The sequence below is a fragment of the Calypte anna genome, chromosome Z, assembly GCF_003957555.1.
Source record: "Calypte anna isolate BGI_N300 chromosome Z, bCalAnn1_v1.p, whole genome shotgun sequence".
Taxonomy (NCBI): domain Eukaryota; kingdom Metazoa; phylum Chordata; class Aves; order Apodiformes; family Trochilidae; genus Calypte; species Calypte anna.
The window spans coordinates 51,105,174-51,128,564 of record NC_044274.1 but is presented as its reverse complement, the minus strand read 5'-3'; the positions used below and the strand labels follow the sequence as shown (position 1 = coordinate 51,128,564).

The window sequence follows — 23,391 nt, the reverse complement described above, 5'->3', positions numbered from 1 at the left end:
CTTCCAACCCAGCCAATTCTATGATTCTATGATTCTATGACATAAATGTTAGATTAAAAATATCTCTGCAGTAGAAATGTGAAAGGTTTTAAATGTAACAGGATGTTAAGAGTCAGATTATACACCACTCAGTTCTCTTTACCTTCAGTACTGCTACCTTATAGTGATGCAGGTGGGGTTTGGGTGTTTCACATATAAGGCCACCTCAACATGGCCTTTGATATCTTCAGTATTTCATAAATACTAGTCCATTCAGTTCAAATCTTCTTCCTCGAAAAAGTAATATTTTGATTTTTTCCCCTTATTTTTCCAATATAAGTGAAAGTCTACCATTTCCTTTCACTGTAGCTTATTTTCTTATTTAGGCTGTTTTAATAAGTTGTTTGGTTTTTGGGTTTTATTTGGTTTTGTTTTGTTTTTTTAATTCTCTTATTGTATAAGAGCGTAATAATCTGGATAGATGCTTTTCCCTGTTGATGTTCACAGGCATTTTTTTCTGCCATAAGTAATTATGAATTTTACTCCGTTGTTTGTGTGGTAGGTTTTTCTGTAAAGTTATAACCTGTTGTAAAAATCAAGGTGAATACTTTGAAAGAAGAGTTTGGTTTTTTGTATGCTTACTGTAGTGGAAGTTAAGAAGAACATGCCTTTTGAAAGGTAAGAGACTGAGTATGATATTCTGTGGGAAAACAGTCTGCGGAGGCTTAAGGATTCCATGTGCACATCAATATGATTGTATGAAATCGTTTATTAACAATTTGCACTCACTTATATAGAGAAGCCTTGTTTACACCATCATATCATGCAGGTGGCTTTGTATTCCAATTACACATTCCGTTCTCACAGAACCATCCTCTCACATAATTAGTTTCCTCTTCTGTTGCCAATTAAATTATCTCTTTCCCATTAGCTCGTTCGCAGAAAACCTCTAACTAGGCCTCAATAACCATTAACCCAATGTGGCCTAAACTGAAGTAAGTCAGGATTGCTCACAACCTGTATATTTCTGAACTGTTTCCCCAACAATATTCCAGCATAAATCTTTCCCTTGGCACCAAACATGACTATGAGAATACTGAAATTAGAAGGGATAATACAGGATCTACATGTCCACAGCTTTTCAACTGAGTGAATTAAGATAGGTGACCTTCTCAGAGTGAGGGGGTCTGTGGCACAGCCCTGTGCCTTATTAGCATGAGGGTAGGAAGTTACAGTGTCTCAGGGCTCATCTATTTCTTGGAGATCAGCATCCTATTTGCTCTTCCAAGGTTAAGGTCATGGCTATTGCTCAAATATTTTTACTGTAATGAAGTAACAGAAAGACTGGGAGTTTAGTAGAAAACTCATTATTGCCATAAAACAACAAAAGGTCACAAAATGTCTTTCCTCAGTGAAGTAGCAAACCCCCTTATTTCTGCAGTAATTCATTGTGGCAGTATAGGCTGGAAGAATCCTTGACATTTTCTAAGTTTTGTTGTTGAGGTGAAGTAATTGGTCTATGTATCACAGTTAAAAAAACAGATCTCAGTTAAAAGTACATATATGCAAAGTCCTTGTTACTCCACAGAGCCATCCATCCACATTTCAAAGTGACTGCATCAATCTTGTCCTTCCTTCTGGCACATTTTTATGAACTATCACATTAATCAGGGCATTATGCCTACAAACACATCTGCAACCCCAATGTGTTCCTTATGACTGAGAATGTGCAAAGACAAAGGTTATGCAGAGCTACTTCAGCTGTCATTTAGAAACACTATAGAATATTTTCTTTATTTTATTCATTATAAGGAAGAACTTTCAGCTTCAAAGAGCTCAGAGGAAAAGTAAAAATTAGTTGACTTTATCTGTCAGGACATTAAAGTGCATCACCTGACTATGAGCCTTTTCAAAAAATATGCAACGTTTTCTCTCTGGCAGGCATAAGAGTTGTCTGCTTTCTGTAGCACAGACCATCAGTAACAGCAGCTGTCCATAGCTCTGCAGTAGGCCTAGAAATAACTGTGAGAACTTGTTCTACTCTAAAATTGATGGTGTTTGTTTTTGTGAAGGAAAATGCTACTTTAATTAGACATGGCTAATCAAAGCTACTTTGTAACTTTTAGCTTTGATGTCTCTGAGATTTTTCAGCTTTGGTGCTTCATTAGAAGGCAAAGATCTAGGGAAAAAAAATCTAAGGAACACCAAATAATGTTAGAGACAACCACAATTTTCAGAGTTTGGAAAGACTTGATTTAATATTCATCAGCAGAAATGAAAAATGTATTACTTTCACTGTTCTCAGTGCTGTAACCACTGTGGTCTAGTGTATATGTTATAAACTTGAACCATGTTCGATATATCTTTTCCTGATATTTAGGAGAGGAAAAAAAATCTCATGTGAAACTAAAGAATTCTGGTGCTTAATAAAAAGCATAAAGGAAAAACAAATAGAATGGAAATCCAGTGTCATTTCCGACACAGTCCATAGATTTATACTACTCTAATTCATACTACAATATACTATTCATACTACTTGCTTAATTCAGACTACAATATACTATTCTGAGACAGCCTTCACTACGAACAGTGTGTGCTGAAAGGTATTTGTATGTTCCTGTGTTCCCACACTGTACCTTCTTGGCACATTATGTCTGTTCTCCCCAGATCTGTGTGCTTCTAGACTGGGAATTACTGAAGTAAGTCTGGATTATTTTTTTCTTTAATTAAAAATATTTGTATATATTGCATGCTGAGAAACTGAAAAGATAGATAAAACCTACATCCTCAAGTTTCATACGTTGTGCGGGAGAAATCTCTCGTGAAAGATCATAGAATCATAGAATCATAGAATCATAGGGGTTAGAAGGGACCTCGAAAGATCATCTAGTCCAACCCCCCCTGCCAGAGCAGGGCCACCTAGAGTACATCGTGCAGGAACGTGTCCAAGCGGGTTTTGAATGTCTCCAGTGAAGGAGACTCCACGACCCCCCTGGGCAGCCTGTTCCAGGGCTCTGTCACCCTTACAGTAAAAAAATTTTTTCGAATATTCAACTTGAACCTCCTATGCTCCAATTTACATCCATTACCCCTTGTCCTATCACTGGTCATCACTGAGAAAAGCCTAACTCCATCTCCCTGACACTCACTCCTTACATATTTGAAAACATTGATGAGGTCACCCCTCAGTCTCCTTTTCTCCAAACTAAAGAGACCCAGCTCCCTCAGCCTTTCCTCATAAGGGAGATGTTCCACTCCCTTAATCATCTTAGTAGCTCTGCGCTGGACTCTTTCAAGCACTTCCCTGTCCTTCTTGAACTGAGGGGCCCAGAACTGGACACAATACTCCAGGTGCGGCCTCACCAATGCAGAATAGAGGGGGAGGAGAACCTCTCTTGACCTACTAACCACACCCTTTCTAATGCACCCCAGGATGCCATTGGCCTTCTTGGCCACAAGGGCACATTGCTGGCTCATGGTCATCCTCTTGTCTACCAGGACCCCCAGGTCTCTTTCACCTACACTGCTCTCCAGCAGGTCAGCCCCCAACCTATTCTGGGACATCTTGTTGTTCTTCCCCAAATGCAAAACTCTACACTTCCCCTTGTTGAACTTCATCATGTTTCTCTCTGCCCAACTCTCCAGCCTGTCTAAGTCTCTCTGAATGGCAGCACAGCCCTCTGGTGTGTCAGCCACTCCTCCCAGCTTAGTGTCATCAGCAAACTTGCTGAGGGTACACTCTATACCCTCATCCAAGTCGTTGATGAAGATATTGAACAACACCGGTCCCAGTACCGACCCCTGAGGGACTCCACTAGTCACACACCTCCAACCAGACTCTGCCCCATTGACTACAACTCTCTGACTCCTTCCTTTCAACCAGTTCCTGATCCACCTCACTACCTGATCACCAAACCCATAATTGATCAACTTATCTACAAGGATGCTGTGAGAGACGGTGTCAAATGCTTTACTGAAATCAAGATAAACCACATCTACTGCTCTTCCATCATCTATCCACCTAGTAATTTCCTCATAGAAGGCTATGAGGTTAGTCAAACATGATTTACCCTTGATAAAACCATGCTGACTGCTCTTGATGACCCCCATGTCCTTGATATGCCTGGAGATAGTGACAAGAACAAGTTGTTCCATCACCTTTCCAGGGATGGAGGTGAGGCTGACCGGTCTATAGTTACCCGGGTCCTCCTTCTTGCCCTTCTTGTAGACTGGGGTGACATTTGCTATTCTCCAGTCCTCAGGCACCTCTCCTGTTACCCATGACTTACTGAAGATGATGGAGAGTGGCCTAGCAATGACCTCCGCCAGCTCCCTCAGCACCCTTGGATGCATTCCATCTGGACCCATCGACTTATGGATGTCCAGATTACTCAGCTGATCCCTAACCCAATCCTCATCTACTACGTCAAATTCCTTATCTATCTTGACTACTTCTGGGGCTAAATGAATCTGGGGCTCATGTGGAAACCCTGCAGGAGTAAAGACAGAGGCAAAGAAGGCGTTCAGCACCTCTGCCTTCTTTATATCCTCTGTCACCAGGGCTCCCATCTCATCCCTTAGTGGGCCAATATTGCCTCTAGTGTTAGTTTTACTAGCTATGTATTTGAAAAAGCCCTTTCTATTATCCTTAATCTGACTTGCAAGGTTAAGTTCCAAGGAGGCCTTAGCTTTCCTAATTGCCTCCCTACATCCTCTGACAACAGTCCTATATTCCTCCCAAGTGACCAGCCCCCCCTTCCATGATCTGTAGATTTTCCTTTTCCACTTAAGTTTTCCCAGCAGTTCCTTTTTTAACCATGCTGGTCTCCTAGCTCCCTTACTAGATTTCCTAACCATAGGGATGCTCTGATCCTGTGCTTGCAAATAGTGGTCCTTGAATATTGACCAGCTATCTTGAGCCCCTTTATCTTCTAACACCCTGTCCCATGGGATTTCTCTTAACAGTTGATTGAGGAGGCCAAAGTTTGCCCTGTGGAAGTCCAGGGTTTTGGTCCTACTGGGTATTCTGTTCCTTCCACACAGGATCCTGAACTCTACCATCTCATGATCACTGCAGCCAAGGCTGCCATTGACCACCACTTCTTCGACAAGGCCCTCCTTATTGGTTAGTACAAGATCCAACAGCGCTCCTCTTCTAGTCGGTTTGTCCACCATTTGCATTAAGAAGTTATCATCAATGCACTGGAGGAACCTCCTAGACTGTGAAAGGCTGGCTGTGTGAGTCAACCAGCAGATATCGGGGTAGTTAAAATCTCCCATGAGGACTAGGGACTGAAGTTGTGAGGCTGCTTTCAGCTGCCTGTAGAAGGCCTCATCAACCTCTTCGCCTTGATCAGGAGGTCTGTAGTAGACCCCCACAACTGTGTCACCCACACCAGCCTGCCCCTTAATTCTTACCCACAGACTTTCAACTTGCCCCTCATCAGCCCCTGCACAAAACTCAACACATTCTAGTTGCTCTCTCACATAAAGAGCAACTCCACCACCTCGCTTCCCCGCCCTATCTTTCCGAAAAAGTACATAACCATCCATGGCCACATTCCAGTCATGTGACCTATCCCACCATGTCTCTGTTATCGCTACCAGATCATAACCCTTAGCCCGTACGCTGACCTCTAACTCTTCTTGCTTATTCCCCATGCTGCGTGCATTAGCATACAGACATTTCAGGAAACAAACAGAGCACACTGGTGGGACTAAATCCTTCCTAGACCAACTGCCTTTGGGCCCTGGTTTGTTCTTCTTGTGTTTGTCCCTAACAGACCCAGTTTTCTCCCCTTCCCCCTTCACATCTAGTTTAAAGCTCTCTCAATGAGCCCTGCTAAGTCCTGCCCCAAAAGCCTCTTCCCCCTCTGGGACAGGTGCATCCCACCTGTCACCACCAGGCCAGGTGTCTCATATAGCATCCCATGATCAAAAAAACCAAAACCCTGTCTTTGGCACCAGTCTCTTAGCCACTCATTGACCTGTAGACTCTTCCTATATACCTCCCCACCCATTCTTACAGGAGGGATGGAGGCAAACACTACTTGTGCTCCAGACCCCCTAACTAGCCGTCCCAGGGCCCTGAAGTCACTCTTCATTGCCCTTACATTTCTTGTGATAATTTCATCACTGCCAATCTGAAAAATCAGCAGTGGATAGTAATCAGAGGGACCCACAAGATTAGGGAGTTTCCTTTTAACATCTCTAATCCGAGCCCCAGGGAGGCAGCAGACCTCCCTGTGGGATGGGTCTGGTCGACAGATGGGCCCTTCTGTCCCCCTCAGAAGGGAGTCACCCACCACAACTACTCTCCTTTCCTTCTTGATTGAAGAAGTCCTAAGGACACGGGGTGACTGACGAGTCCTAGGTGGTTCACTAGGTGAGTCTACCTCTGTAACTACATTTTCATGTCCCTGAATTTCCAAGGCCTCATACCTATTCTTCAAGGGCAATTGGGAGGGAGGAGGGGGTCGGGAGGATTTTTTCTTGCCCTTCCGAGGCCGGACCTCCTTCCGTTCATTCATGTCTCTTAAGGCCTCTCCTTCTGTCTGGTGGCAGGAGGGGTGGGGATCCATCATCTCCTCAACCTCTCCCGTCTGCCCCTGCCTCAGGGTGTGATTCCACCAGTCTATTTCCCTCTCACATTCTCTAATGGATCTCAGTCTCTCAACCTCTTCTGTCAGTTTAACCACCTGCCTGAGGAGATCATTTACTTGCTCACAACGCACACATTCGGTGTCACCGGTTCCATTTGATACCAGTGCCAGGCACAGGCATTCACTGCAGCTAGAGACTTGCACTGCTGCATGCCTGCTTGGGAGCTCCGTCTGAGTCCCCACATTCTTTTTCACTGTGGTTTTTGTCCACGTTGTGACCATGATGTATCTATCTACTAGTTGCTCCCTGTCTAGCCACGTGCCTCCCCTCTGGAAGCTAGCTGCCGCTCTCTGCTCTCTGCTCCGCGCTACCACCATATGGGACATAACAGTTCAAAACCCAATCAGAGTTACTGAGGGCATGAATTTGAGTCTTCAGAGCCTACAAACATATCCTCAGTGTTGGGCTAGATTTCTTCAGAAAGAAGAGAAAGACTCACATTTTGTCAGGTGCATCCTCATGTGAATTTAACCATTAGTTTCCGGTTTAATTTTCTTTTTATTAGAAGTTATGGAAACATGAGCCTTTTCTGTATTTCCAGTTTACTGAAAATTAAATAGGTTCTTCATCAAGTTGGCATCTGTTTCTAATTGCTTTATTGGACAATAGTAATTTATATAGCATGCGGTTCACTAGGGCTTTCAGTGTGACCTGACAATTTCCTCCTTTAGGGAGGAAACTATTGGACTGTTGGAAAAATACTGTCGGAGGCAAGTTCAGAAGATGTGGTTGTGGGAAGCAATGCTAACCACAAAGAAAAGTTATAGTGTGGCTTCCTGAGTTTTACTGCAGTGAAGTTATGGTTCATTTCTTGACTTTGTTTCCCTTTCTGGCTGCATGCTCCCATAAAAAATCAAGTGTTTGGGTGCCTGTTACCTGAATTCTGCCTTTATTCTGCTGTTTCAGTGCTTCAGGGAAGAACAAGCAAGATGTTTAAGTAAACAGTTTCTAGGTCTTAACTTCTGAGCTTAGTGACATGGATTTTGAAGGAGGGAAAGTTACTCTGAGATTCGCTGCTCATCCATAAGGCTTTAGTAACATTCATGGGACTGTATGCTGTGACAGACTTAAAAAAAAAAAAAATATATATATATACTTTTTTTTTCTTAAGCTTTTTCTTCTGAGAATTAGTAAATCATGTATTGGATTTTTATTGTTGTTTAGATTTCAGAATCATTTTAATTCATGGGTAATTTATGGGGATATTTAAATCATATGTGTTGTCAGAAAGTATTACTTTGTCCATAAATGAGGAAACCTTTCACATGAAGATTGTGTCTATTCAACTGTATATATAAAGGCCTAGTTAGCTTCATTTGTTTAAGAGGTGTCCATAGAGTGAAAAATTCCTCATTTGCTGCTACTGAAGCTTAGCCAATCTGAAGCAGAGCCCACTGGAATAAGTGGAAAGGTTCCCATTACTTTCAGTGTGGGTTTCCCCAAGCTTTAACAGACCTCCTGCTGTTCCCCAGCTGAGCATTAATAAGGGACAGTGAGCCTGCCAGTCATGATGGTTTTGTGTATATATATATATGGTGAGATTTCTAGGAGGCTGAACACTGTTTCCATCAGGGTAATTTTTATGTAGAGTTCCATAGTATTTGAACAAGTCTGATTTTTTTTTTATTTTTTTTTACCTGCTCCTTCTGCTGTTGTAGCACAAAAAGAAGCTGTAAGTTGATCCAAAGGCTTCGGCAGTGTCCATTGATAGAAAACTGATAGAAAACTGAGATAAGCTATTGATAAAAATAACCTCTTTTTAATTCCTTGATTTTTCTTTTCTATTCAAAGGTCATCATGCAAGTAAATGTTTTAAATTCTGGTAGTAGGGTTTACATTAGAACACAAACTGTGATGGGTAAGTCTCTGATTTATTTTAATGGAAGCAGTGGGACAATGATTACTATTTTTTCTGACAACATATGGAAGCTGGTGAATATAGTAAAGATTTCTTGGATTATTAAAATGGTATGTTGATTTTAAAGCTTATGTATGAACATACTAGAAAATGCTCTCTTGTTTGGGTTTCACATATAAGTGGTTTTTGGTTCGCCAGTCTCAGACTTCTGTCTGGGGATCTCCTCTTTGGTTTTTATAGAATACTAATCAGATCACAAGAGGCAGGGAGGCATATGCATTGCCTTACTATGAAAATAATACTGGTTATTGTTTGTTGCTTTTAAGCTCTAGTGGAAGTAGCCTGGGAGTTTTTCTCACAGTGTTTGGTTAACCTATTAAGCAAAATTCTACTCCATGATATTCAGAGCTGTTGATTCTTCCCTAATAAAAAATATTTTTATGAAGTAAGAAAACTGGTTTTGAATCCCTCATAGCTTTTTAGAGAATAGTCTCAGCAGAGAGGTCTGGAGAAGTACAAAGAAAATTTTTATGTATTAAGAGAATATCTCGTATTGTATTGTATCCTATGGTATGGTATATATTGTAAACTGCAAGTTATCAAACTATTTAGACGTGCAGATAGTGTAATATGCACATGCACAGGAAATGGTGATAATCCTGCTTGGGCTGAAAGCTCTTAAATGAACCTTACACGTGCAAAGCACTAGCAGCTGTTTATTAATTGTTTCAGATGTGGTTCTAATTTGCACTGAGGAGTGTGAACCAATTAAAATCTTAATTCACCCTTGAATTTGTGGCTTTTCTTAATGCATGCTCTTCCATCCTTTTCATCAAGCAATTAATGCAATTTAGCCTGGAGCTTTTTGTGATTATATTTTCCTTGTGATATGGCTGAATCTGCTGCTACATTATGTTATAATACATAGAAGTTTAACTATATGGAATGCAGATAATTTTAGCTTTTTGATTTGGTAAATATACTACAAAAGGTATATAACTTTTAATGCACTAGTTTTGCAGATAAAGAAACAAAAGTGGAAGCTTTATTTGCTTCTATTGTCCATAAAGGCACTGATTATATCTATATAGCTGCTTATAAAGGAATGTTTTCACTACTGTATAGGATATCAGAAAATTTTACCTCAATCTGACACTTAGACCAGCAGTTTAGATTAAATCTTTGGGCAGGGCTCTGTCTCCCAAATAAATATTAAATTAACATTCTTTTGTCTTTTCCAAAATTGCTTTTTAGTACCCAACATCGCCTCTCTGCACACTAGTATTGTAGCCCACGTTGCACAAAAAATATAGCATGTTTCAAGATATATTGTTTTGGACCCTTTAAATTTTGTGGTCAGGGCCTTGCTAAATGGCATGTTAGAGAGAACTGTGTGCTCTTTGATTTCTTACCAACAAAGAAAACTTCTCAACATGAATCATTTTCATCATCTTAATCATAGACTGAAAGCAAAATACTTTATTTTTAGATGTACTGTCTATTTATATCCTCACATTTTACATTTCTACTGATTACTTGAGTTTCAGTGAAAGAAAGAAGGAGAGCTAGAGGAATGAGAACACTAATTAGATCTCTAAAATATGTAATCTATATTTATATAGAATATGTATTCCCTTTTTTAAATCTCAGATGAAAATTTGCAGTTTATCTTCTTCCTTCTTATGAATAAGAACCAGACAGTGACAGTTAAATGAATATACTCTTAAGAAATTCATTACAGTTACTAAAATGTTTCCCCAACTTTATCTTTCTGATTAATCTAAAGAACAAACTTTTCTTTAAAACAAAGAAGTTCAGTTGTACCTTTTTTATGGTTTTAACCTTGCAAATTTACACAGTATGGGTGTTGGCTAGTCTTAAATCTTTTTTTACAAGTTATGGTTACATGGTACTTGGAATACTTGCTTTGCAAAACAGAAAGCAAAAGATTGAAAGAAGTCATAGGAAATAGAGATTCTGACAGTTCTGAATTTTCCAACCCATCTACCAAGTACTGTGTGCAGTGGCTTTTTGTTATTGCCTTTGCTGTTTTTAAATTTTGCTTGCATTAGAAAATTTTAATTTTTTTTTCTTTTGGTTGAATATTAAATACTTCAGAGAATATAAGTGAAGCCTGTCAGGAACATAGTAAGAGTTACAAAAAATAAACAAGTTGGATTTTTAGGCTCTATGCAGGAAGAGGGGTAGAGAGCTTCTGATAAGATACTTAAAGCTGTAAAATGTAGTTAAACTGGATCAATCCTGCTTCTTTTTATTACAATGTAGCATTGCTGGCATAGAAGGGTCTCAAAGTTATTTTGTTGTACAGTAGTAGAAGAATTTTAAATGTTTTGTGTTACATAGGAAATAAATGAATTTTCAGACTTTTTGGTCTTTTTTTGTGATAGTTAGATAAACTGTATTTTCATTTAGATACGTTTCTGATAGGTACTAGTATTGTATTAGACAAGGAATAGATGGTTGATTCTCAAGCATACATTGATCACCAGGGAAGAAATGTGACAAAAAGATTCTTCCTGTTTTCTACCTCCAGGAATCATTGCCCAGTTGGACTAGTGAACTAATCAGTTAAGCAGAAGGCAATTGGAAGTATGCAAAAATATACAGAAAGACAGTTCTTTTCTCTGAAAGAACTGCCCACCTAACTTAATATTATTGTATCAGGAGTACACATTGGATATGGGGTATTGGATGAGGTTTAGAAGAGTTTTTCTGAAAGGCAGGAGTTAACAAACAAGGTTACTAAGTGCATTGCATCATTTTTTATGATCACAGAATCATAGAATAATTTGGCTTAGGAGGGACCTCTAACCACCAACCACCCTGCAGTAAGCAGCTAGATCAGGTTGCTCAGATCCTTGTCAAGCCTCACCTTGAATATCTACAAGGATGAGGCCTCAATTACTCCCCTGGGCAATCTGTTCCATTTTTCCACTACCCCTGAGCATAGTGGAACACTTGTTCCTAACATCCAGTCTAAATTTGTTCTTCTCTAATTTAAAGCCATCGCCCCTCATCCTAACCCTACAAGCCCTTGCAAACTCTGTCTCCAGGATTCCTGCAGCTCCCCTTCAGGTACTGGAAGGTCAGTATTAGGTGCCCCCAGATCCTTCTCTTCTCCAGGCTCAACAACCCCAGCTCCCTCAACCTGTTTTTATGGGAGAGGTGTTACAGACCCCTGATCATTTCTCTAACCCTCCTCTGGACACAGTCTATCAGGTCCATGTCCTTCCAGTGCTGAGTACTCCAGATCTGGATGCAGTACTCCAGGTGAGGTCTTAACAGACCAAAGTGGCAGAATCATCCCTCTTGATCTTCTGGCCGTGCTTCCCTTGACACAGCCTAGGATGCAGTTGTCCTTCTGGGCTGCAAACGTGCACTGTTGTCTCATGTCCAGCTTTTCCACCAGCACCTCTGAGTTCTTTTCTGCAGGGCTGCTTTCCTCATCCTCCAGCCTGTACTGATAGGGCAGATTGTTCTGACCCAGGTTCAGGACCCTGCACTTGGTCTTGTTGAACCTCATGAGGTTCAGCTCTCCAGTTTGTCAGGTCCTTCTGGATGACATCCCCTCCCTCTGGCTTATCCACAGCACCACTCAGCTGGGTGGCATCTGCAAATTTGATGATGGTGCACTTGATCCCACTGTCTGTATCACTGATAAAATTATTAAACTGTATAGATCCCAGTACGGACCCACTGAGGGACATCACTTGTCACTGGTCTCCATCTGGATTTCAAGCCATTGACCACTACCCTATGGATAGAATACAACCATCCAAACAATTCCTTATTCACTGAACTGTGCACACATCAAATCCGTGTCTCTTCAACTTGATGAGTAGGATATTGTGGGGGACTGTGCCTTGCAGAAGTCCAGATAGGTGACATCCCCTGCTTTTACCATGTCAGCTGATTTGGTCACTCCATTGTAGAAAGCCATGATGTTGGTCAGGCAGGATTTGCCCTACGCTGACTGTCTTAAATCACCCCCCTGTCCTCCATGATCTTCCCTATGCTTAGAAAATGAAGTGAAAGAAAAGACTGATGGGCAAAGTAAGCAGTTTTGGTTTATTTTTTCTGTTTTTCTTTGAATCATGAGCTATTAATTACTTCTTGGGACACACTGCTGGACTGAATGTACCAAATAACTTCTTCAGTATGGCAAAAACTGTAATAACATTTCTGTAAAATACAGTGGCTTTTTAAAAATATAGAATTGTATGATTAAAGAAGAAAATAAGGTAGGTCTCAAGTTCTGATTCTAGTCACAGAATTTTAAATCTGATGTGAATCCATTCTTTCTATTACTTTACTTTTGATTTGTATGTGTAAATGAAAAACAAGCCTTAAGCAAACACAGACTTGACTGGACTGACACAGGCTGATATGTGCATTGGAAGCCATTGCTAATGGAAATTAATATTCTCATTTCTTTGCACTACCCCTCCTTTTTAGAATAGCACAGAAAGCAAAATAGAGGGTATGCTAGTAATGACTCATGCTGTTCATGTATTTGTGAAACTGCAGTTAAATCTGAATCTGAATCATAGATACTTATAGAGGAGGGCAACCAAGATGGTGAAAGTCCTCAAGAGCAAGACTTCATGAGGAACAGGTAAGGTCACTTGGTTTGCTTTGCTTGGAAAAGAAAAAGGCTGAGGGGTGACTGCATGGCAGGTCACATCTTCCTTGAGGGCAGCAGAGGTGGGAGGTGCTGATCTCCTCTCGTGTTTAGCAATAGGAGGAAATGTAATGAAGCTGCATCAGGGGAAGTTGAGATTGGGCATTAGGAAAAGGTTCTTCACTGAGAAGGTGGTTGGTCACCGGTACAGGCTTCACATGGAAATGGTCATGGCATCAAGTCAATTCTGACAGCAGAGTTCCAGGACCATCTGGATGATGCTCATAGTCACATGGTTCACCTTTAGGTAGTCCTGCAAGAACCAGGGAATTGTACTGGATGATGCTTATGGGTCCCTTCCAACTTGAAACATTCTATGATTCTATACTTTTGTGAAAGCTTTGAGCCTTCAGTTCAGTGCATGTAGAGATTAATATTAAAAGGGGTTGCATAAATCTGCTTCAGCAGATAGTGCTTTCTTTTGTAAACAAAATAATTGACTTGTCTTGAACTGAAAATAATTTGGTTACATGTATCTTGTGTATGATCATGATAAAAATCTGCCTCGCTCATTATTCTGTCTGAGAGTAGTACTTGTGTAAGAAGAAGTACATGAGGGCAAGTGCATAAATGTACTTCTCTTGACTGCCCCTGCAGCCTGCTTCTAATGGGGGTCCTCATATTTATGTTGCAATTTTGTATATAAGAAACCCTGATGGATTTTTCTTCCACTTTTTGCAAACTCTTTTTATCACTCAACTTGCATAAACTTATGGAATCCACTGTATTCCATGGAAAGGAATTCCACATGTGTGTTGGGTTTGTGATAAGGAAGTATATACTATAATTTATTTTGAATATGCAAGTTTCTAATTTATTTATGCCCCTATTAGGAAAGACCAGTTGTTCCTTTTTCAATTTGTTATGGCTGTACAATTTCTCTGTCCTGTTCCTCATCAATTGTCCATCTCTGAGGATGAAGAGTCCTATTTATTTGGTCGTTCTTTACACAAAAACTGTTCTATAGCTTTGATCTTCTTTGTCACATCCGTTTGTATCTTGTACATTTTTACTCTGTCCATTTTGTAGCATGAGGACAAAACCAGCCCAGTGGTGCCATGTGAGTCACAACAATGACCTAAGTTGGTAGCATTTGTCCTACTCTTTGCCACTTCTAATACTGCTTTTACTTTTCTTGACTGCCCCTGGACATTGCCTTTTCATCACTATTTCAGAAACTCTTCTCTAAATATCAATAGCTTTATCTAAGCTTATTCTTTTGTTTATGCAGGGTGAGTATTGTCTTTTTCACTCTTGTACTTATTCTTGTGCATTAGCAAGGTTTAATGTATTGAAATATTGCTCAGTTTTTAGGGAAGTCCCACATATTCTCTGATGATCATTCAGGATGCTATTTATGTACTTACCCAGTAGTATATTTTTTATCATAGTGCCTGGACTAAGCTAGAATACTGAAATGTTAAAAATGGCAATTATTTTTTTAAATGCAGCTAACATTTTTGACTGATGTTTTCTGAGCATCTTGCATAGATTTTTTTTTATAATTCCTGACATTGTACATTGTTCTTCTGAAAAATCAGGTCTCTTGAAGATACAGATTAGCCATGGATTTTTCATTCCTGATTTGGAATATACAGGTGTTTATATGATGTATGATAATGAAAATAAAAGAACTAAGCTGAAATTTTCATAAGGTGCAAGGAGCCAGGCTTTTCAGATATTTAGATAATGAGCTACTTTTTTGTTAGTAAGATTAATTTACCGTTCCACTTAAAAACTGATTCTGAAACTCTTTTTCAGACTGTTAAGGCAAGCCTGGAAATAGAATATAAACTCCAAAGTCACTTACTAAGGGTAACATTTTCTGAAGGACTTGTTTTTTCTGTAGAGGTAAAAGAACTATTAGAATACTTTTTTGTGAACTCCAGGGAAAACAGTAAAATATTTAATTCGATTTGTTGTAGCATTAAACATTTGAAAGTAAATATCTGAAAGAACTGTCACTGCTTTCTTAAGTAATAGAAGTTGTATTATTTCCCAAGAGGCTATTTAAAAAGAAATACAGCAGCTGGTGAGCATCCAAAGTTGGGTTTCAGAAAAATGGCTTGTGTTTGAAAATAAGAAAATTGATAGCAAAAGTTCTGATTTTTTTTTTTTTTTGAGGTAAAAATAAAGCTTTAATATTTCCTTAGCCTCTTTTGATCAGATGCGAGAGAATGCAAGCATGTAAAGACACACTTGATTACACAAATCAGTAAAAGGCATCTGTCCCCTGGCTGCTAAATTAATACACAGAGCTGTTGTTACTGCCAGGTCAACCATAAATGAGAAAAGAAGAAAGAAACCTCCCCAAAACTAGACCAGTTGCAGAGAAAAGCTGCTTAGATACCATAGGAATTAACATCTTTTCTTGCAAAGGAAACAGAAAGAGTGTGACTTTTAATCTGCCAAATTGGAAAAGGGGTCCCTGTAAAATTCACACAGTGAAGGAGAACACTGCCCAGACATTTTGCATTTCACCTGTGCTAACAGAAGCTGAAGAATGAGGACAGAGGTAGAAGCTTAAAAGTTGGGCTGAAGAGAACATGATAGTCATGCAAATGCAGGAGGAGGAATATCTGAGATTAAGGTGAAAGTCTTACAATTATAAGAACCCATATCTTTATTTTAGCTCTGTATCTGGTGCTTACATAATGTAAAAACCTGACAGTCCTATAAATATCCTGTGTAGAGAGCATTCAAACAAGCATCAGTCTGTTTTCTGTGCCCAATACAGATGATAAAATTTGACCTGTACTGCTTGTGAAGCAGTGGATGGATTTGTCTGGGCAACAGAGTACATTTCTTTGGCACAAGTAAAGTGCTTGCAATGGGTGAATTAACATAACTGACAGGGTTCTGTTCATAATAGCTCAAAACATGAGGAAATCATCTTTTTCTCTTTGCAAAATTTTGCTGAAAGATAATAGCCCACCAAATAACTTCAATGCCAAGCTTTAGTAAATGCATTTCTTGGTTTAGAAGTTTGTTTTTTAACCTAGACCAAATAAAAGTTTTAAAAATTATCTTCTTGAATCTCATTTTAAGTCTCATTCCTAGCATTCTAAGGTTATTTTGCAAAGTGTATCTAAAAATAAAATCTTCCATCCTGTTTATTTGGAGTATTTTAAATAATCTATTTTCTATAATACTATGGCTTCACATACTAAAGCCCAGCAAGCAGAAGCATATTCTCCATAGTAAACCTTAAAATGAAGACTCATGCAATTTTTCCTGTAGACCAAGCCTTGAAATTGTAATTTTGAGACATAATGTTTAAAAAACATGTCTGTGTTTTTGATCTACTGAATGCCTTTCATTGTACTCTTTAAGAAAGTAGGTGACAAAGATGAACATTCCTAGTAGCAAACAGTATGACAGAATATTACATTACATAATGATGCTGACAAGCAATATTAATCTTTAAATTGTGTTGCATCTGCTACAAATAACGCTTTACTCTATGGGGATTTATATTCCTGAAGAAATTCTTCTGGGGATATTTATAGTTTTCCTTGTTTGTATAGGAGTTTGGGGCTTTTTATCATCAGCTCAGTGCTTTGTGCTTGGAGATGCACTGAGTCCTCTTCAATTTGTGTATGCATATTCTAAACAAGTAGTCCCCTTTTATAGTCGCCTTTATCTGGGAACATTGTACAAGACTGATGTAAACAGGGAACTTGAGTATGCACAGAAAATGCTTGCTAAAGAAAAATGGATTCAAAGGGTAAAGCCCAGTAATAAAACAGAAATTTAAGACTGGCATGAATAAAAGGAACTGTGCCCCATCATTTATTTCCTTTCCCAACTTTGTGTTGATCTCCTCTATCAGTTGTATACTTGCTCCATTGTGATGTACAGGACTTTTTAGAAACCTCTAGGTCTTCTAATATTGGATCTCACATAATCTCATGGATTCTCTGTAGTGAGACAGGACCAGGTGCCCTGAGTTATTGATGAGTGGGCGTGGGTTCACCTGTGTCTGGCCTCCCTCCTGAGCATGTGCAGGAGCACGGGGCCAATAAGAGAGCAGCTGACACCCACAGAGAGAGCTCTCACTCTTCGATAAGGATGGAGAAGCCCACAGCTCGAGGAGCCCCAGGAGCAGGCAAGAAAGGGTAGATCCCAAGGCCCCAGGAACAGCCCTAGGACATCGTCCAGGAATGGGCTAAGCCCCGAGGCCTCAGGATCAGCCCTAGGAGCAAGAAGGGCTCCTCCCGCTTCATCTGGTGGAGAATGCGGGCAGCCTGCAGAAAACCTAGCTGGCACAGAAACTGCAAGAATGTTCTCCCTGTAAGGTATGATCAACAAGCTCTCTGGACAGGAAACCCCAGAGCAGAGGGGTAAATCCCATGAGGAAGGGTTAAATCCCGAGGCCCATGAGGAAAGAAACCCCGGAACAGAGGGAAACCAAGCCAGAAGAGCAGATACAGGAGGGAGAATAATAACTAGAAGAACAACTTGCAGAGACTCTGTGAAAAGTGCCTGGTGCAACTTGCAGAGACTTTGTGAAATATGCCTAGGCTAAGCCCTTGAGCAGAGGGAAATCCCATGAGGAAGGGTTAAATCCCGAGGCCCATGAGGAAAGAAACCCCGGAATAGAGGGCAAGTGCCTGGGACAATTTGCAGAGACTTTGTGAAGAGTGCTCAGACAGCTTGCGAAGACTTTGCCAGAAAGGGGCTGACATCGAGCGAATATATGGGTATGCTTAATTCCCCTTAAAGAAGGTTGAAAGAAAGAAGGTTGAGAATTCTCCCCAAAATACGTGTAAGGGTTGAGAATTCCCCCTAAAAATATATGTAAAATAAGTTATATGTTATATGTAAGTTATATGTTTAAATTTTGTAAGTTATATTTTTGTGTAAAAATCCTCTAACCTCTCGGCGCCTCCTCGATGCTCTTAGTTGAGTGTCCCGCGGGGCCCGAAGAAAAATCCTGTAAAAATCCTGTATGTCTATGTCTAAATCCTGTATAAGTGTGTTTTGTACTGCCCCTCGGCGCCCCCTTGATGCTCTTAGCTGAGTGTCCTGCGGGGCCCGAAGAAAAATCCTGTAAGTGTATTCTTGTGTATAAAAAATCGTGCTATGTAAATATGTAAATGTCTATGTAAATGTCTGTGTAAAAAAAAAAAAAAAAAAGGGGGGGAAATGTAGTGAGACAGGACCAGGTGCCCTGAGTTATTGATGAGTGGGCGTGGGTTCACCTGTGTCTGGCCTCCCTCCTGAGCATGTGCAGGAGCACGGGGCCAATAAGAGAGCAGCTGACACCCACAGAGAGAGCTCTCACTCTTCGATAAGGATGGAGAAGCCCACAGCTCGAGGAGCCCCAGGAGCAGGCAAGAAAGGGTAGATCCCAAGGCCCCAGGAACAGCCCTAGGACATCGTCCAGGAATGGGCTAAGCCCCGAGGCCTCAGGATCAGCCCTAGGAGCAAGAAGGGCTCCTCCCGCTTCAATTCTCTTTTTCATTTCAGTGGCAAAAATCTGTCAGCTGAGTCCTCCAAATGCCCTAAATTTTTGAAATTTATCTTTTGAAAAATGCTATAAAATCAACACTATTATCTTTCCACATTCTGATGGATTGTTCCTAGCCAGATCATAGAGTTGCCTTCTGGTAGCCTTATGGTAAACAGGTATCAACTGATACAATAAATGAAACATTCTTAGATTTTATGTCTTAAATGCCTACTTTTTTTCATGAAAGTTGATATGAAAGATGTATGTCTGACTGCTTCCTGGTCTCAGTAAAGAGCCCATCTTCTGGTCATCCCTGGTCTATGCATGTTACATTTTTCTGAGCTCTCTCCTATTAGGAGCTTCAGGTTTCCTTTTGAAAGGGAAATCGTTCATATTTCACTCTTGAGAGTTTTCTGCAGTACCTGGATAAGGGGCCATGTCATATGTGACTCTACCAAAGACAGCATGAAGACATGCTTCATACTGTGCCATGGAAGTAACTCACTCACCAGATATATATCTGTGTGTCTGTAGCCATGTCAGTCCAGAGAGACATCTTGCTGCATGTGGATACAAGTTAGGACCTGGGGCTTGTCCCTGGAATGATCTAAGCAAATTAACAGTTTTAGCATTGATTTAGGAAATCTCTCAATCCTTTTCCTAAATGACAAAAGACACAGACACTTGTATGAGCAAATTTAGTGATTCCAGTCACACATGATACGTAACATCTCTAGATTAAATTAGTCGGGTTACCTAGACTCGTGGGATGTTTCCCACTGGAAGTTCTTTGGGGAGCAGTTCAAGTTCTGAGTGTAACACATCCAGTGAATGATAGCACTGTCCTTTGCATGTATGTGTAACAAATTATTTATCCAATACACAAAACCAAATGGATGATACAGCTTTGTTTTACAACTGAACTCTAAAAAATAATTATTACAATAACTTAATTTCCTCTTTCATTAAGGTCTTGGCATTGACAATAGGATATCTCTACCACAAAACAATTCTTCTTCATGGGATCATAGACTTTTCAATATATCCATTCATGCAGGAATCCGAAGAGGAAAATGGAAGTTACTAACTGGATATCCAGGTAACAAAGTAACTTCTTTTTTTACAGTGTGTCATATAACCCACCCACCCCAAACACAGCTTAGTTCTGCTTAATATATTTTCATTTCTTTTAGTTATTCTGCTAACTTCTCTGATTTTGATCATGTGTGAAGATCTTGAAGGAGCACTTCTAAAATCCAAGAATGTATTATTTCATTTTGCACATATTTTGTATACAAATGACTTTCGCAGTAGTGGAAAAGCTATCATAGAATTGCACAGTGTCTCAAATTGGAAGGGACCCATAAGGATCATTGAATCCAAGAAGAACGTCCATGAAATTACTTGGTATGAAAGTAAGTGGCATGGAAGTCTGAATCCCAGTGGTGCAGATTTTTTTATTTATAGGACCTTGCTTACATCTGAGGTAGCCTCAAATTAGAGACACTCTGGTGCTGAGCTAGAATTAAGGGGTGCAGAAAGAGTCAGTAGCCAGTGGCTTTACAAGGGACCTAGTGAATTTGTCGATTACAGTATAATTACATCTCCACCTTGCTGCTCTGGATCTGAAAATTAACCCTTTTTTCTTGTTTCTGCAGGATGCAGTCATTGGTTCCCTCCACCATCTTTGTTCAACGAGTCAAAGATTCAATCATCTGATCCACCAACAAAGAGACTTTGGCTATTTGATGTTGTTCATGACCCTGAAGAGAAAAATGATTTGTCTGACAAATATCCTCATGTGGTGGAAAAACTGCTCTCACGGCTTCAGTTTTATTATAAACATTCAGTGCCCGTATTCTACCCCGAAGAGGATCCTCGCTGTGATCCGGCAGCAACTGGGGCTTGGGGCCCGTGGGCATAGTACACAGTGCTGCATCCTGCAAAATAACCCTGTAACAGAGCTTGGTTTATGGACTCAGGGTCCTAGTCAAATATTTCTTACCTTGTGCATTAAACTATTGCTAATTGTGAGTTCATTCCTTGAGCAGTTCAGTATTTCTTCCTCTTAAAATATTTTGGGACTCCTATTTTAGTTTTTTACTAATCTGTCTTTCCCAATAACTGTATGTGAAATGCTAGTTAAATATGTTGTTCAAATATTCTTTGCCCAGATTTTGATACAGAAGGTAAAACATTGACTCTCTCTTTAAAAGAGATTACTTTTCTTAAAAAGCTGCAATGAATCCTGGCAGCAGGGACACCTACAATGCATCCATCCTGTGGAATAAACTGGTCTTTGGTTTCATCATTGTCCAGAAGACAAATTCTGTTGGAAACAGTTGGGTATTTGCAAAGAACAGAAAAAAATACAACAGCTGACATTCTTTTTGCTTTTAACACAGAATTATAGAATAGTGTGAGTTGGAAGGAACCTTAAAGATCATCTACTTCCAATCTCCTGACGTGAGCAGGGACACCTTCCACTAGACAAGGTACTCAAAGCCCCATCCAGCCTGGCCTTGAACATTACCAAGGAGGAAGCATCCACAGCTTGCCTGGGCAACCAGTGCCATTGTCTAATTTAGTGCCTCACACTAAAGAGTTTCTTCCTAATACCCAAATCTAACCCAATATAACCCAAATCTACCTTCTGTCAGTTCAAACCATTACCCCTCGACATATCACTACATATGCTTGTACAAAGTTTCTCTCCAGCTTTCCTGTAGTCCCCCTTCAGGTTCTGGAAAGCCACTAAAAGATCCCCCTGGAGCCTCCTCTTCTCCAAAAAGTTCAGCTCTCTAAACCTGTCTTTGTAGGAGAGATGTTCCTCTGATCATCCTGATGATTCCTTTGATCATCTTCATGGCCCTCCTCTGTATTTGCTCTAACAGCTCTGTGTCATTCTTGTGCTGGGGACTCCAGAACTGGACACAGCACTCCAGGTGGGGTCTTACAAGAGTGGAGTAGAGGAGGAGAATCACCTCCCTCTACCTGCTTGCCATGTTTTTTTTTGATGCATCCTAGGATATTGTTGGTCTTCTGGGCTGCAAGTGCACATGGCTGTCTTATATCAAGTTCCTCACCAACCAGCACCCCCAAGTCCCAGCACCCCAACTTTTCCCAATTTGTATTTGTGCTTGGGATTACCCTGACCCATGTGCAGGACCCTGCATTTGGCCTTGTTGAACTTTAAGCAGTTTGCATGGGCCCAGCTCTCAAGCCTGTCAAGGTCCCCCTGGATGCCCTCCCCTCCCTCTAGCATGTTGACCACACAACACAGTTTGGTGTTATCAGCAAACTTGCTGAAAGAGCAGTCAGTCCCACTTCCCACACTGCCAACAAAGATGTGAACAGCACTGTTCCCAGCACTGACCCCTTAGGAACTCCACTTGTCAGTAGTCTTCACCTGGGCATCAAACCATTGACCCCAGCTCTTTGAGTGCAGTCATCTAGCCAATTCCACTGAGTGGTCCATCCATCCATCCATCCATCCATCCATCCATCCATCCAGTCCATCTCTCTCCAATTTAGAGACAAATATGTCATATGGGACAGAGTCAAATGTTTTGCACAAGTCTAGGTGGATGACATCTGTTGCCCTTCCCTTATCCACCAACATTGTCCCACTGTTGAAGAAGGCCACCAAGTTTGTCAGGCACAATTTACCCTTAGTGAAGCTATCTTGGCTGCCACCAATCCCAATCACCTCATTGTTACCCCTGTGCCTTACCATAGTTTCCAGGAGGATCTACTCCATGATCTTACCAGGCACACAGGTGAGGCTGACTGTACTGTAGTTCCTTAGGTCTTTTTTTTTTTTTTCTGTTTCCATTTTTGAGAATGAGGGGCTGTGTTTCCCTATTTCCAATCATTGGGAACCTCACCTGATTTCCACAATTTTTCAAAAATTATGGATAGGCCTTGCAAACTTGAACCAAGTCTCCTTCTGAAGAGGGCCCACATTGTCCCTAGTCTTTGTTTTATTAGCAACATACCTATAGAAGTTTTTCTTTGTACCTCTGATATCTCTGGACAGATTTAATTCCATTAGGGGATTAGTTTTCCTAACCTCATTCCTGGCTGCTCAGGCAGTTTCTCTGTATTCCTCCCAGGCTACCTGTCCTCCTTGCTCCCACCCTCTGTAGGCTTCCCGTTTATGACTCAGTTTGTCCAAGAGCTCTTTGTTAACCCATGCAGGCCTCATGGTGCCTTTTTCTGACTTCCTCTTTTTTGGCATATAGCAATGGTTCACGCTTGATGGAGGTGATCCTTGAGTATTTATCAGCTTTCTTAGGCTCCTCTTCCCTACAGGGCTTTAACCCATGGTACTCTACCAGGCAGGCCCTGAAGAGGCCAAAGTCTGCTCTTCTGAAGCAGCAGGCTTGCTGTGTGCCCTCTTGGCTGGCACAAGGATCTTGAACTCCCCATTTCATGGACACTGCAGCCAAGGCTGCCCTTGAGCTTCACATTGCCCACCAGCCCCACCTTGTTGGTGAGAACAAAGTCCAGAATAACATCCCCAGCATAACACCCCTTCTCATTGGCTTCTCAAACACTTGGAGGAGGAGTTTATGATCAGTGCATTCCAGGAACCTCTTGGGTTGCTTATGCCCTGATGTGTTCTCCTTCCAACAGATACTGAGGTGATTGAAGTCTCCCATGAGGGTTGAATGTGGCCATGGCTGCTCTTATCTGTCTATAATGCACCTCATGCACCTCCAACCAGAAACG

At 40.7% G+C, this 23,391-nt stretch overlaps 1 protein-coding gene across 1 annotated transcript in view; it reads left to right on the top strand.

The window, feature by feature from the left end:
• The window catches only part of ARSB (arylsulfatase B), a 67,583-nt gene extending 46,668 nt beyond the window's left edge, over positions 1-20,915 (top strand). Inside the window, exons 7-8 of the mRNA XM_030467252.1 lie at positions 19,628-19,756; positions 20,316-20,915. Of these exons, the coding sequence (XP_030323112.1) occupies positions 19,628-19,756; positions 20,316-20,581 (395 nt within the window). The 3' untranslated portion in view covers positions 20,582-20,915. The remainder of the gene's footprint in view (positions 1-19,627; positions 19,757-20,315) is intronic.
• Positions 20,916-23,391: the final 2,476 nt, after the last annotated feature.